The sequence below is a fragment of the Scyliorhinus torazame genome, chromosome 16 (genome assembly GCF_047496885.1).
Source record: "Scyliorhinus torazame isolate Kashiwa2021f chromosome 16, sScyTor2.1, whole genome shotgun sequence".
Taxonomy (NCBI): domain Eukaryota; kingdom Metazoa; phylum Chordata; class Chondrichthyes; order Carcharhiniformes; family Scyliorhinidae; genus Scyliorhinus; species Scyliorhinus torazame.
Genome location: NC_092722.1, coordinates 38211836 through 38227579, shown reverse-complemented (window position 1 = coordinate 38227579; position 15744 = coordinate 38211836). Strand labels below are relative to the sequence as shown.

General features: G+C 47.7%; 1 protein-coding gene across 3 annotated transcripts in view; it reads right to left on the bottom strand.

The window, feature by feature from the left end:
- fblim1 (filamin binding LIM protein 1) overlaps positions 1-15744 on the bottom strand; it is a 49598-nt gene that overhangs the window by 31258 nt on the left and 2596 nt on the right. Inside the window, exons 1-5 of one of the 3 annotated variants that reach the window (XM_072478317.1) lie at positions 9387-9519; positions 4512-4636; positions 3935-4182; positions 2386-2564; positions 1391-1505 (exon numbers count right to left, since the gene is read on the bottom strand). In XM_072478317.1, the coding sequence (XP_072334418.1) occupies positions 1391-1505; positions 2386-2564; positions 3935-4166 (526 nt within the window). In that variant the 5' untranslated portion in view covers positions 4167-4182; positions 4512-4636; positions 9387-9519. Of the gene's footprint in view, positions 1-1390; positions 1506-2385; positions 2565-3934; positions 4183-4511; positions 4637-9386; positions 9520-15744 lie in introns of those variants that run through there. The other 2 variants (XM_072478316.1, XM_072478318.1) reach the window with 2 other exon arrangements.

Sequence of the window (15744 nt, the reverse complement as noted above, 5' to 3'; positions counted from 1 at the left end):
AGCAGGGGGGTTTGAGAAAAGGTGGGGGATGTTTGTGACCGTGTTTGAGGGGCTGTTCGTCATGGGGGATGGGGGGTGAAAAAGAGGAAAAATCTGTACAGTCTGTATAGTTGATTGTAGGGAAGCATGCTTCCCGGGGTGTTTGTTCACTGTAACCTGTTTTGATACATGTTTGTAATAAAATACATTTTTTTAAAAAGGGCCAATTTTGAAGGGCGGCACGTGGCGCAGTGGTTAGCACTGCTGCCTGCGGCACTGAGGACCCACGTTCGAATCCTGGCCCTGGTTTACTGTCCGTGTGGGGTTTGCACATTCTCCCTGTGTCTGCGTGGGTTTCACCCCCACAACCCAAAGATGTGCAGGGTAGGTGGATTGGCCACGCTAAATTGCCCCCTAATTGGTAAAAAAAATAATTGGTACTCTAAATTTATTTTCTTTTAAATTAAGGGGAAATTTTGGTGTGGCCAATCCACCTACCCTGCACATCTTTGGGTTGTGGGGGTGAGACCCATGCAGACACAGGGAGAACACGGGACCGGGATCAAACCTGGGCCCTCAGTGTCGTGAGGCAGCAGTGCTAACTACTGCGCCACCGTGTCACCCCTGGTTATGCTACCTAACATCTTGGCTTGACATCATTTATCCCCTTGCACCTCGATGAAGTCCTCCAACATGTTTTTCAATATTTTAAGGTGGCATATTAATGTTAGTTATTGCAGCATTTGCTAGCAACACGCTGTGCCATCAAAGATGAGTGATTTTTCACCACAAATTGTGGACACAATTAAAATTCACATGCAGACGACACTTCATGAATTGAGATCATACACCCAAGGACTGTGTCTATTAATCATGCTATTAATCATTTTATTTACTATACTAGCCACATCTCAAGTCTCAATTAGCCACATTTGGCCAGTGGCTAATGTATTGGTCCCATTTGTCTAATCCGCTATATCGTCCAGTATCTCCACCTAAAGTATAATTTACAAATTCGTTGCAGCAGTGTTGTGAGATTCCTTCTTCGGACATTTGTGTCAAGTTTTACCCAGTCCAGCCACAAAATTGGTAATCGATCCTGAGGTGTTGGCTTAAAAATGTTTTAACAATTCCAACAAAATGCGGATCGTGAGGTGACAAATAACACAACAGAGGTAAGATAGAAATCAGTGGGCTGACCGCTGAACTCAAACCTCCTCGGAGTACCTTAGAACCAGAGAGTGGGGGAATACATTATCTGTTATTTACAGCATAGAAGGAGGCCATTCAGTCTATCATGTCCACACCGGCTCCCAAAAGAGCTATCCAGCTGGTCCCTTTCTCCAGTCCTATCTCCGTGGCCCTCTAAACAAATCCCTTTCAAATTGTATGTGTCAGGTAGGCCACCTACCTGGTCCCGAATCTGATAATCGATTCAGCTTGTCATTCACACTTTGAGTCAAGGAATCGTCCTGGTTGAATCCCACAGTTGGATCTCTGTCACATTTGGAGGATGCAGAGAATTCCTGGTACAACGAAGGAATGCATCAGAAACAGCGCAAGTTCAATCACTTATTTGAATCTGTTTTCTTTCAGGTTTTTCTCTCATCTTTTGAAGATTGGAAATTAAGATTGTGCGTGGCTGTAATGCCCCTATAAGAGCATTTTGTGCTCTGTCTGTGTTCACATATCAATGGTTTGGAGGCCTCCGAGGATCTATGTCCTATTGTGACTCAGGAATTACAAGATAGAGCACGGTGGCACAGTGGATATCACTGCTGCCTCATGGTGCCAAGGTCCCAGGTTCGATCCTGGCTCTGGGTCACTGTCCGTGTGGAGTTTGCACATTCTCCCCGTGTTTGCGTGGGTTTCGCCCCCACAACCCAAAGATGTGCAGGGTAGGTGGATTGGCCACGCAAAATTGCCCCTTAATTAGAAAAAAATAAATTGGGCACTCTAAATTTATAAAATTTTTTAAAAAGGAATTTCAAGATAGGATGAAGAGGAATAATTTTTTTTTTTTTTTAAAATGAGGAAATTAACTTTATACTGCGGGGCGGTGGGGGGGGGGGGGGGGGTGGGGGGGGGGGGTGGGGGGGGGGGTCACCCCCTACTTTTCCGGTCACGTGGCAGCTTGGCATTTCCAAATATGGTCACAAAAAGGCCACCGAGCCGCCAGATCAAAGGGAGCCGCCGTCTGCAGCTTTCCAATCCCAACCTTGTGGTTAAAAACATGACAACACCCCGATCATTTTCTCACACCACGCGCAATCTCCCTCTCCTCCGCAATCCCATACATTCCGTGCTAAATGCAGCACAATCATCTCCTTTATTCCGATGAAAAGCTCTGCAAATAGGTTCCCGCAACTACAGATGAAGAGGAATAATGAAGTTTGCATCGCCTACCTGCTGTTTTGGACCTGCTCCAACATGTGATTTCCGCAGCCTGCTTTGGTTGGAATGAATTGAGGATTGGACCGGTCTCTCACAGGTTTGCAGAGGTGGAGGTGGAGGAAGTGGTATCTCATTGGAGTAAAACGCATCTCCTGTGTTCTCTGGAGCAGGGGGAGGTGGTGGGGGAAAATCTGAAGAAATAATAAAATCACATAATATGGGTTGTGAAGGGCAAAGTAGTACAGTCCCAGAAATCATCCATGCCAAGCTGATGTGACTCATTCACTCTTCTCTCCCTCTCTTGCCATATAAGCAGGGCATCCATACAGGGCCTGGCGATAGATTTCCCAACAGTGGCCTGATTAGACTAGTTAAACATGTCTGTTTGTGGAAAAATGTCAAAAATTCCTTTGAAGTAATTTCTGAGATTTCAAGATTGATATTTCACCTTACTGTGGAATTTGCTACCCCAGAGTGCGGTGGATGCTGGGACAGTGAATAAATTTAAGGAGGAGTTAGACAGATTTTTAATCAGTAAAGGGTTGAAGGGTTCTGGAGAACGAGCAGGATGGTAGAGTTGCGGCCAGGATGAGATCAGCCATGGTCGTATTGAATGGTGGAGTGGGCTCGAGAGGCTAAATTGCCAACTCCTGCTCCTAGTTCTTAAGTTCTAAGAAATAACTATTCTGTCTAATTCCACCTTCCAGCTAGGTAACAGCAGCTCAAGCACGAATCTGGTGTTCTTGAATAAAGGGAGTTCTTGATTAATAAGGGGACCAGGGGTTACGGGGAGAAGACAGGAGAATGGGGATGAGGAACATATCGGCCATGAGTGAATGGTGGAGCAGACTCGATGGGCCAAATGGCCTAATTCTGCTCCTATATCTTATGGTCTTACTCAGCGAACACAATTTTGAACTGTTTGGAAAAGCCAGGTAAATTATTTATCAATTTTCTCCCCTCCTCATTTGGAGACTCGTTAGCTTACCCATATAAATACCAGCTTACCTTTTTAATCTTCACTAAAGCACTGATTTTTCACATGAACAGGCTTTGGCAGGACGTACTACCGTGAAGCTATCCCTAGAGAAGCCCACTCTTGAATTCAGCTAGTGTCTCACGTACAAGCGTTTTACAGCAGCAATCACTGAATAATGGCCAGGAAGGAGCATAAATCCCAGTTAATTTTTTCTCTTCTGGGCATAAAGGTTAAGTACCAATCCTCCAAGCACCACTTTGTGAGATTGGCTAATTCAGCATTGCGAAGGAATTGAACTGGGACTTTTTTCGCCTCTTTGGTTCAATAACATAGCAGATAATGCATTTCTCCCCTATGTTATTCAGTAGCCTTACAATCAAACCCTGTAGTGTCCTGTCCCTTGTTTGTTTATTTTCTCCTGCCTCTCCCACCATATTGCATCTCAAACAATCCCAATATGGACAGTTGTAGTGGCAGCATTGCTTCCAGCTGCATGACCAGAGAGCTCACTGCAATTTATTGCTCTTAAGACTGTCACTGTTGAGAATCTAGTAACTGAACCGGACAAAGGACCTTTCTTACCTTCGTCAGCAGAATTAAAGGCTGATGGAATAGTCTCTATCGTTCCTTTCACCCCCTTGTTTCCACATCCGTTTGGATAGTTCCCAGTCTTGAGCGTTGATGGAACTGGTTTTTGATGTACACGATTGTCTACACTTGAGGCTTCAACAGATTTGTACACCTTTGGAGTGTTGACTCTCCCAGGAGCAGCAAGTTGAATGTAAACTGAAGAGACCTTCTTTATGTGAGACATAATTCATGTATAATACCTGAAATCAGAAACAATGCAGTGTGACACTAGATTATTAGTGTGCATCCACCTGTCTGCACTATCCTAGGTATTACAAAGGTGTTGAAAATAAATAATGTCGGCTGTAACTGGGTGAGGATGGTTGATACTACTGGTAAGTAAGAATCAAGAGAGCATCACTGGTACCATGCCCCAGAATAAAGGAATGCATCCAATTCATCCAATTTCCAATCTCAGCCAGCCAGCTTGCAGGAAGCTTCGAGAGAAGCTATAATAATAATCTTTATTAGTGTCACAAGTAGGCTTACATTAACACTGCAATAGCGTTACTGTGAAAATAGACCCTACCCTTCCCACGTCACACCTGCACTTTGTCGTGGAAAATTATCGAGTGTCCTCAGTAGAAACTTGGGAGGGAGCGACCAACCTTCGATCTTTGATAAGCGATATTGACGCAAGTGTTTCCTTGGCACCTGAAGAAATAGTTTAAAAAAACATCCTGAAGTGAATTGCAAACAATGATTCCATTCATAGAATCTCTACTATGCAGAAGGTGGCCATTCGGCCCATTAAGTCTGCACTGAACATTTTTTTTTAATAAACATTTTAGAGGTATTTTGGGGTTTTACAACAACAACAAAATAAACAATGTACATGAATCTATAAACATAGTGCAAAAGCCGACTTCCTCCCTTATAGGTTCCACCTTTATTAACCCCCTACTCTAATCTAAACTAACCCCCTCCCCCGTCTGCTGACGATTAATTTTCCGCAAAGAAGTCAATGAGCGGTTGCCACCTTCGGGCGAACCCTAACATTGACCCTCTCAAGGCGAACTTGATTTTCTCCAAACAGAGAAAGCTAGCCATGTCTGATACCCAGGTCTCCGACTTCGGGGGCTTTGTGTCCCTCCAAGCTAATAATATCTGTCTCTGGGCTACCAGGGAAGCAAAGGCCAGAATGTCTGCCTCTTTCTCCTCCTGGATTCCCGGATCTTCCAACACCCCGAAAATCGCCACCTCTGGACTCGGTGCCACCCTTGTTTTTAACACTGTGGACATGACATCTGCAAACCCCCAAAGCTTTGGACATGTCCAGACAATGTGGACATGGTTCGCTGACCCTCCCGCACACTTATCTTCTACCCCAAAGAACCTGCTCATCCGGGCCACTGTCATGTGAGCCCAGTGAACGACCTTGAATTGTATCAGGCTGAGCCTGGCACATGTTGCGGACGCGATGACTCTACTCAACGCATCCGCCCATAGACCATCCTCTAGCTCTCCTCCTAACTCCTCTTCCCACTTGCGCTTCAGCTCCTCAGTCTGCATCTCCTCTGACCCCATAAGTTCCTTGTAAATATCAGAGACCCTCTGTTCTCCCACCCACCCTCTGGAAACTACCCTGTCCTGTATCCCCCTTGGTGGTAGGAGCGGGAAGGTTGAAAACCTGCCTACGTAGGAAGTCCTGCACCTACAGGTACCTGAATTTGTTTCCCCTCGCCAATCCAAATTTCTCCTCCAGCTCCCTCAAGCTAGGAAAGATCCCCTCTATAACCATATCCCCCATTCTCTCAATCCCTGCTCTTTGCCATCTCCAAAACCCACCGTCCATCCATCCTGGGGCAAACCGGTGATTATTACAGATTGGAGACCAAACCGATGCTCCCTCTGCTCCCACATGTCTCCTCCATTGCCCCCAGACTCTCAGGGCCGCCACCACCACGGGGCTGGTGGAGTACCATGCCGGCAGTAATGGCAGAGGTGCCGTTATCAACACCCCTCAGCTGGTACCCTTACATGAAGCCGCCTCCATACGCTCCCATGCCGACCCTCCCCCCACCACCCAGTTCCTGATCATGGCTATATTCGCCGTCCAATAGTAGTTACTGAAGTTTGGCAGCGCTAGCCCGGCCCTCTCCCCGGCTTTGTTCAAGAATTCCCCTCTTTACCGGCCGAAACAAAGCCAGTGATCACTTTGTTGACCCGTTTAAAAAAGGACCGCGGAATAAAGATGGGGAGACATTGAAACATGAACAGGAATCTCGGGAGGACCGTCATCTTCACCGTCTGCACCCGCCCAGCTAGTGACAACGGAAGCGCTCCCACCTCCGGAAATCATCCTTCATTTGGTTTACTAGTCAGGCCAAATTTAGTTTGAGCAGCCCTTCCCATTCCCATGCCACCTGGATGCCGAGATACCGAAAGCTTCCCCCTACCGCTCTAAACGGCAGCTCCCCCAGTCGCCTCTCCTGCCCCCTTGCCTGGACCACAAACATTCTCACTTTTCCCCATATTTAGCTTATACCCTGAAAACCGGCCAAATTCCCCCAGAATCCTCATGATTTCTTCCATCCCCTCTGCTGGGTCCGGTACGTACAGGAGCAGGTCGTCTGCGTAAAGCGAGACTCTGTGCTCCCTCTCCCCAAACCTATCTCCAAGTCTGAACCTTCCTTTGTCAGAGTATACATCAAGGAAGCCACTTATGCTACGTAAAGAAGCATAACACAACAACTACCAACTGCCTTCCCTGAACAAACCCCTTCTGGTCCATCCCAATAATGTCCGGAACAAAATCCTCAAACCTAGAGGACAAAATTTTGGCCAGCAGTTTGGCGTCCATATTCAACACGGATATCGGCCTGTAGGACCCGCATAGCTCCGGGTTCTTGTCCCGCTTCAGGATCAGCCAAATCGTGGCCTGTGACATCGACGAGGGCAGCACCCCTCTCTGCCTCGCCTCATTGAATGTCCTCATCAGCAACGGCCCCAATATCCCAGAGAACATTTTATAGAACTCCACTGGCTACCCGTCATGTCCCGGGGCTTTACCCGACTGCATGGCCTTCAGACCCTCCACTGTCTCTTCATCCCGATTGAGGCCCACAGCCCTTCTACCAGCTCCCTGTCCACCTTCGGGAAATTCAGTCCCCCTTGGAAGTGCCTCACCCCTCCGGCCCCGTTGGGGGTTCCGACCCACACAGCCTACTATAAAACTCCTTAAACGCCTTATTCACCCCTGCTGAGTCTCCAACCAGGTTCCCATCCCCATCCTTTACTTTCCCCATCTCTCTGGCTGCCTCCCTCTTTCTAAGCTGCTGTGCAAGCATTCTGCTGCCCTTCTCTCCATGCTCATAAATCGCCCCCCTCCCCTTTCTCAGCTGCTCCACCGCCCTCCCTGTGGTTAACAAGCAGAACTCCGCCTGAAGCCTCCGCCGTTCCCTTAAAAGCCCTGCCTCTGGGGTCTCCGCATACCTCCTGTCGACCTGTAATATCTCCTTTACCAGTCGGTCCGTCTCTGCCCTGTCTACCTTCTCCCTGTGGGCCCGTATCGAGATCAGCTCCCCTCTAACCACCGCCTTCAATGATTCCCAGACCACCGCTGCCGAAATTTCCCCCGTGTCGTTGACTTCCAGGTAGTTCTGAATACATTTTGCACTGAACATTTGAAAGACCACCCTACACAGATCCAATCCCCGCCTTATCCCTGTAATCCCACCTAACCTTTGGACACTTGGGGACAATTTAGCATGGCCAATACACCTAACCTGCACATCTTTGGACTGTGGGAGGAATCCGGAGCACCCAGAAGAAAACCCACGCAGACATGGGGAGAAAGTGCAAACTCCACACAGTCACCCGAGGTCGGAATCAAACCCATGTCCCTGGCGCTGTGAGGCAGCAGTGCTACCCACTGTGCCATTGTGCTGCCCCTGTTCAGGAGTTCAAGCAGGACCTTTAAACACTGACTGTCTGTAATTGACCTCATTGTGTTGAATTCAGGTTTGCTGGTCTTATCAGAAAATACCAGAAAAATTCCTTGAAATACATTTGCCATGTCTGATCATGTAGCAACCAAATCTAGCCTTTGCCTCACTGTGATATTTATGTTTTTACAGAATTACAAATCCAAATCAGTAGGAGTGTTTTAGCAGAGGTTGCTTAATGCACGAAGTAAAGATAAAGTTTGCTGGGATAGGGTGTGTCCTTTTATATTGGTGTCAACTGTTACTTCGGAATGAACTGCATCAAAGAAACTTTCACTTTCAAGACTCAAAGAGCAAATTTAAAGCGATTGTACACCCGATTCTTGTGTCGCCATAAACTGCACCAGACCTTTGTGGTGCCAGTTCAGATATATTTTTGTTTAAAATGTCAAGAAGCGACAAAAATCCCAGTTCAATTCCTTCGCAATGCTGAATTAGCCAATCTCACAAATTTTACACAGAGGGTAGTGGGTGCCTGGAACTCGCTGCCGGAGGAGGTGATGGAAGCAGTGACGTTTAAGGGGCATCTTGACAAATACATGAATAGGATGGGAATAAAGGGATATGGACCCCGGAAGTGTAGAAGATTTTAGTTTAGACGGGCAGCATGGTCGGCGCAGGCTTGGAGGGCCGAAGGGCCTGTTCCTGTGCTGTACTTTTCTTTGTACTTTGTTCTTTTATGGCAGGTACTGTAATTAAACACCATATTTGTGACAGTGAGTGCCCAAACTGCTCTGTTCTCCCTACAAGATGTGATCAATTTCAAGATCATAGTCGCAGCTGCAGCCCTTGATACATGAAGACAAATAAAACATTTTGTACCTCATGGTCCTTACTTCTTGACAACAGATAGGATTTAGGGTCAGTAGAAACGGACCAAAGGATATGTGACTTATCAGAAAACATTGCAGTGTCATTAACCATAGATGTCAAACATTTACTAAATCTCTCCGTATAATGCCCCACCCAGTATTGAACATACAGACTAGGTACACCCCAAGACCAAATCCGGGTATGCGCTGTGTTAGCTGCCGCAGTTGGAGTGGTGGAAGGTGGCAACTGGACTGGTGTTGGGTGGGGGAAATAAATCGACTAGGATTCACACTTTTGATTTAAGTCTAGTGACTTGCGCTGCAAGCTGCATGTTTGTGGATATCAGCTGAGGAGAAGGCCCTAGCGACAATCAATATTATGGGCTCGTGCATGAAGAATAACCCTATGAATGAGGTGCCAGAGGATGGTTGGGGCGTGTGAAGCTGTATCCCAGCAATTGCCAGCACATTCAGCAAAGGGAGGTGTAAAACATGACATTCGCATAGAATTCCCTACAGTCATACAACAGATGTCCAAATCCGCCTGCCAGTACCCCCAGCATATAACTTCCTCGATAACTATCCTACTGACTAAAGGCTGATGTCTAAATATCCATTTCATTCACAATTCACTGGAGCACTTACCAGAGGAAGAGTTTTGATGTCTAAGCCTTGCTGGTTTTGTTCCACTAGCACACCTCCTTCAGAGCCTGGAGACTAAACCATAGTGAGCCAGTACAGCTTCTGATCATCTCACTCCCTTACTCAGGGATGTGTGACCGCCTACCTCTGCTTCACTTTACCATAAAAGGAAAATGAATTCCTGGGGCATTAGTACAGCAAACAGGAAGTTGCTCCCTAATCTTCCCCCTCCACACAGACTAATTTCCACGCAGTCACACATTGTCGTCATAAATACATTTTACAGTGACTCTAAGATAAGATTAATTTATTTCAAAGTTGGTTGGCAAGAGGACAGGTCTCTGACAAGAAATGGCCTGTTCTGCTGTTGGTTTTGCAAACTGCTCCACCAAAATAATGGTTAGCAACTGAGAATTACTCCTATCCCAATTTAAACTTGTGGCTAATTGTATTTAAAGGGGGAGGAACAATCAGAGCTGAACAATTTGCACAGAAAATTAACCTTTCACCCTCCTTAGAATTTCCTTTCCTTTAAATTGATTACCGGCTGGGGATGAGCAATTTGATTAACCCTTTGAGTGCTGGAAGCCCTTGTCAGCTCTTTGTTTTAAGAAACATTCTCCCATTGAACAAAGAACAAAGAAAATTACAGCACAGGACAGACCCTTCGGCCCTCCCAGCCTGCGCCGGTCCAGATCCTTTATCTAAACCTGTCGCCTATTTTCCAAGGATCTACTTCCCTCTGTTCCACACCCGGGAACAGGACAAGTCTTTGATGAGTTTCTGTAGAGGAACATAGGAAGTAGGAACCATAGCAGGTGTGGCCTTTTCTGGCTGAGCCAGCATTTGTTGACCATCCCTAATTGCCCCTGAGAACATAGAACATGCAGTGCAGAAGGAGGCCATTCGGCCCATCGAGTCTGCACCGACCCACTTAAGTCCTCACTTCCACCCTATCCCCGTAACCCAATAAACCCTCCCAACCTTTTTTGGACACTAACGGCAATTTAGCATGTCCAATCCACCTAGCCTGCACGTCTTTGGACTGTGAGAGCAAACCGGAGCACCCAGAAGAAACCCAGGCAGACACGGGGAGAACGTGCAGACTCTGCACAGACAGTGACCCAGCAGGGAATCGAACCTGGGACCCTGGCGCTGTGAAGCCACAGTGCTAACCACTGTGCTACCCGGTGGTGGTGAGCTGTCTTCTTGAACCACTGCAGTCCATGTAGAGTAGGTACACCCACAGTGCTTTTAGGAAGGGGGTTCTGGGGGAGGGGGGGGGACCCTTGGCTAGGGGTAGGGGACCCTCCTCAGGGGTGGGCCATGGGAGGGTGGGGGAGTGCGCTGGAGGGGGGGGGCAACCAGGGGCCAACCACTCACGGCACCACCCTGCCAACCTCTGGATCGTGTGTACCCGTTCTTGGGGCAACCCTTGTCCCTGCCTGCCCCACCACCCACCCATAACCCACACCAAATGCCGAGGCCTCTGGTCATGCAGCTGAAGGCTATTGCTAATAGGGAATTGGCAGTTGTGGTTAAGTGAGCACTTCACACAACCCAAGTGGATTCCAGTGGGTGGGTGGGCCATATAGCATGTGGGAGCTCATTGCCTAGTGTGTGGGAGTCATTGCCTAGCATCCCAATCAAACCTTGATGCCTGGACACTGTGCTGAAAACTGCGGGAGGCAACACCACACATGCAGCAGCAACATTCGAAAATCCAGGGGCTGGGACACAGCTCCGGGGACATGTCCACGGCCGGAGGGTGGATGGATGCCATGGGGAGGGAGAGATGGACGAAGGGTTCATGAGTTGGCCCATACTGCGGAAGAAGGTGACAAGGCATCATACTGGTTGTGCACAAAGGTGTTAATTGTGTGTGCCAATTCCCCACCCTCGCAATAGTGCTGCCCCGACCCGCAGCCCCCTCACCCCCTACCTATGGATCAGCTATGGATCTGCTGTAGTGTCGCTGACATCTCCCTTTGAATGTCCCAGCTGCTCCCTATAGTCTCCATTAGCTCTTGGGTAACTCTGTTCCACATGCTCAGCATCAGGCTGGGACCCAGCTGGGTCCTGGGATCCAGCAGACCTCTGACTGCTGTCTCGCCAGGGGGTTCCTGCCTCCACCAGATGTACATCAGTGTCGGTGTGCTGCTCATCAGATTGTGCCCCAGAAGCCTGACCACTAACATTTCCCACCTAGGTGTATGTCTGCGCTGGTGGAGGGTGGGGATGGCAGCTGTGCCGCAACTATAACGGTGGCATCCTCGGAGATCTCCTACGAGATGGCCTCCTGGGAGTCAGGAGAGGGAGCCAGAATGGGCGGATGGCATCGGCTGGAGGACCTATGGAAGAATGGACATGTGGTCAGTGGGAGGGATGGGTCAGTCAGTAAGGCAATAACATAATAAATTGGTGTTAGGCTGTAGAAATGAAATATGTTCCATTACAGACACTCAGGGAGGTATTTAAGGAGGCAATGGGAATCTTGTCCACTGGCTGGAGAGTCACAGGAGGCCCTCAATACTTCTGATGGGAGGCCGGCAGAATTAAGTGACAATCAGGCACTTAACTAGTCAATAGTGGGCCTTCAAGGACATGGGGGCCATGAATTCCTCCAACCCACCCTTATTACGAGAGCGGCCGGCCAATCAGAGCTGTGAATTGTTCAGCTACAACCTCAGGAGAGCGATTTCTGCTACCTGTAAAGCATGGACCCAGGCCACAGTTGAATGATGTGGGAGTGGGGTCGTGTGGTGGGGTTTGTGGGGTGGGGATCGCAGAGAAGAGAAAGAGGGGATCAGCAGCATGGGAAAGGGGGTGGCGGGCCAACCCCCCCTTCCAAATGGCTGGTCCTTTGATCAGTCATCAATAGAATCCCTGAAGGTGGGCATTCGGCCCATCTAGTCTGAGAGAGCACTCTACCTATGTCCACTCCCCCGTCCACCCCACCCTATCCCGCACATACCTGGATACTAAGGGGCAATTTATCGTGGCCAATCCACCTAACCTGCACATCTTTGGACTGTGGGAGGAAACCGGAGCACCCGGAGGAAACCCACGCAGACACGGGGAGAAAGTGCAAACTCCACACAAGGCCAGAATCTAACCCAGTCAGCAGTGCTAATCACTGTACCATTGTGTCCTTGAACGAGAGACTCCCCCCACCTGGGATGACATGGTTTGCTTTTAGGGATTCCTGCATAGTGAGTCACCTGCCTGCTGCTCGGTCAATGCCAGCAGCAGCACTAGCAGCAGTGGTATGAGCCCCGTCATGGGCATTAAGTGCCCATTTAAGGGCCTCAATTGGCAGCAGGGTAGGGAGGACATCCACGAGCCTGCCTGACCCACTTAATCAGGGCAGAGGCGGAAAGGTAGTCAGGACCCCTTGTGCTTGCCTCCCATTCAATTAAATGCCTCCGTCATCAAACTCACCTTGGTGTAGGGCACTAAATTCTGCCCTCATTGTTCCATTAGGAATTCACAAGTCAGCTGCAGAATATATTATATGCAGTGGAAGGGTTCCTCAATACTGCTTCTCTACACCATTGAACACTATTCTGTCAGCTAAAACACAGATTATATACAACGGTCAACCTCCTTCTACACTGCTCCATCAAACACTCATAGATCAGGTACACAGGGGGATGGATACAGAATGAAGGTCACTCATTCCATCTCAAGCATGTCACCCCAACCTCAGAAGCTAACATCAGTGTGACAATGTCCCATTTCCCATACCAACCTTCCTTTGGGTCCTGCACCCAAAATATTGTCAGCTTTAACTCAACACTATCACCCTAGCTTCTCAGTCAGATGATTATAGTTCAAAGCTTCACCACAGAGACTTAAGCAAATAATCTTGCTGACACCAGTGCAGCACTGAGGAAGTGAGGAAGTGTCTTTTGGATGAGATGTTTAATCCAGGCCTAGTCTTCCCTCTATAGGTGGATATAAAAGGCCCAAGTGGGCCCTGAAGACCAAACCCTAATTTTTGTCTCATTTCAATATCAAACCGAGATCTCAAGGTAGTACGAGGAAGAGCTGGGAGGTTTCCCCAATATCCTTGCTAACATTTATCACTTAACCAATACTGACCAAAATGACGCGGTACATACTCGTGCGACTTGGCCAACGTTGTCTACCTCATACACTGCAGGAAAGGATGCCCCGAAGCGTGGTACATTGGCGAGACCATGCAGACGCTGCGACAACGAATGAACGGACATCGCGCAACAATCACCAGGCAGGAATGTTCCCTTCCAGTCGGGGAACACTTCAGCAGTCAAGGGCATTCAGCCTCTGATCTCCGGGTAAGCGTTCTCCAAGGCGGCCTTCAGGACGCGCGACAACGCAGAATCGCCGAGCAGAAACTTATAGCCAAGTTCCGCACACATGAGTGCGGCCTCAACCGGGACCTGGGATTCATGTCGCATTACATTCATCCCCCACCATCTGGCCTGCGAAATCCTACCAACTGTCCTGGCTTCACACAATTCACACCTCTTTAACCTGGGGTTACCCATCTCTGGATCTGTAAAGATTTAATCACCTGCTAATGGTCGCATTCCAAGCATTGTCTGGTATCTTCGAATCTGTCTAATATATGTTTCTGGAACATACCTCGTCATTCACCTGAGGAAGGAGCAGCGCTCCGAAAGCTAGTGACATCAAAACAAACCTGTTGGACTTTAACCTGGTGTTGTAAGACTTCGTACTGTGCTCACCCCAGTCCAACGCCAGCATCTCCACATCATGACCAAAATATGGTAATTTATCTCATTGCCTTTGTGAGACTTTGCAGTATGCAAATTGGCTGCTGTGGGTTCCTATTATTGTTAGACTACAGTGACTACATTTCAGAAACACTTAATTGGCCGTAAGAGTCTTTGGGATGTCCTGAGGCTGTGAAAATTGCAATACAATTGCAAAAACAAAAACCCCACCTTATTTGATCATTACACTCAGAATAAATTATCAAACAGGAAGGTCAGGCAGCACCTTTGGAGAGACAAACAGATTTTACATTTCAAGTTGATGATTTTGCATCGGACCCCTGCCAGCCCAGTGGACCAAACCCTTGTCCGTGCCTCATTTCAATATCAAACCCAGGTATCCTTTTCTGCAGAACTATCTCTCCCAGAAAGCAATTCGAGCCTGAATGTTTGATTTGTCCCAGTGCTGTTCTCAATGTAAATTTTGATTCAAAACATCAATGCTTTTGACCTCATACGAGCATACCCTTAGGACCGTCACAATAATATTGTTTTCCATCAACACTAACTTGGTGGCTGCAGTGCAGTGTCTCAGACAGTGCACCACAGGTGTTGATCAGGAACATTTGAAGGCAATACCCTCACCCGCTTTCTTTATATTCACCAGAATGGCTGGTTTGAAACTGGCTGTCTCAGTGATATCCACACAATGCCCTATCTTCCTTTACTTTTCATCCATCCCAATCTTGTGCCTCTCAGTGATTCCATCCTCAGCAACAGCAGCTCTTGGCCCTGCCTGTTTAGCCGTGCTCATCTTAGACAGATACCCTGGGGCCTTGTCTGTTTCTGATTTCTGGTGCTATTTGTTCGATACTCTTAGCGATGCCCTCGAGTGCGTTCATTGTGAGTGGCATCATAATCGTTCCGGTCACCGTCTGCCCCTCAATGCTACCTCTATCTCTGGGCTATGTTGGTTCACTGATTTGCAGTGATGTGTGAGACATCCTTAAATCAACAGCATATCCAAAAACCTATCACCTCAGCAATTAACCACATCTGCGAGCTGAATGAGTTGATATCTACAGTTCCAGTTGGTGCTCACTGGAGCAAAGTCTTGTTATTTCTGTCCTTCTAATATAGTGACGACTATGTTCAAAAGGGCGAAACAATCTACACTTGCCCCAGAAGACAGGCAATCTCTGTACAGTCTTGTTTATGCTTGCAGTATCTTAGTAGCAAAGCCACAGCTGCCAGGCCCCGTTTGTGGTTAATCAAAGCAATTTTGAAAATATAATTAATTTGAATGATGTCAGACAGGCACAGGCAAGAGCAAAGAAATAGCACAAGGTAATCAGAGATGAAGAATGCCATTCGCCCACCTTAATTTATTCCATTTAACATCTAATTGTTGCTTAAATTATTTCAGGGCTTTTTGCCTTCATTATTTTATTTATTTCAGCTGTCAATGATAGCACTATTTCTCCTGAATCAGAATTTCATGGGTTTGAGTCCAACTCTGGGATTTGAATATTTAATCTAGGTTGATCATCCACAGCAGGACTGAGGGAGCGTTGTTTTATTGTAGGGCTGTCTTTTAGATGAGATATTACCTTGCACATCTTTGTGTTGATGGGGAGAAA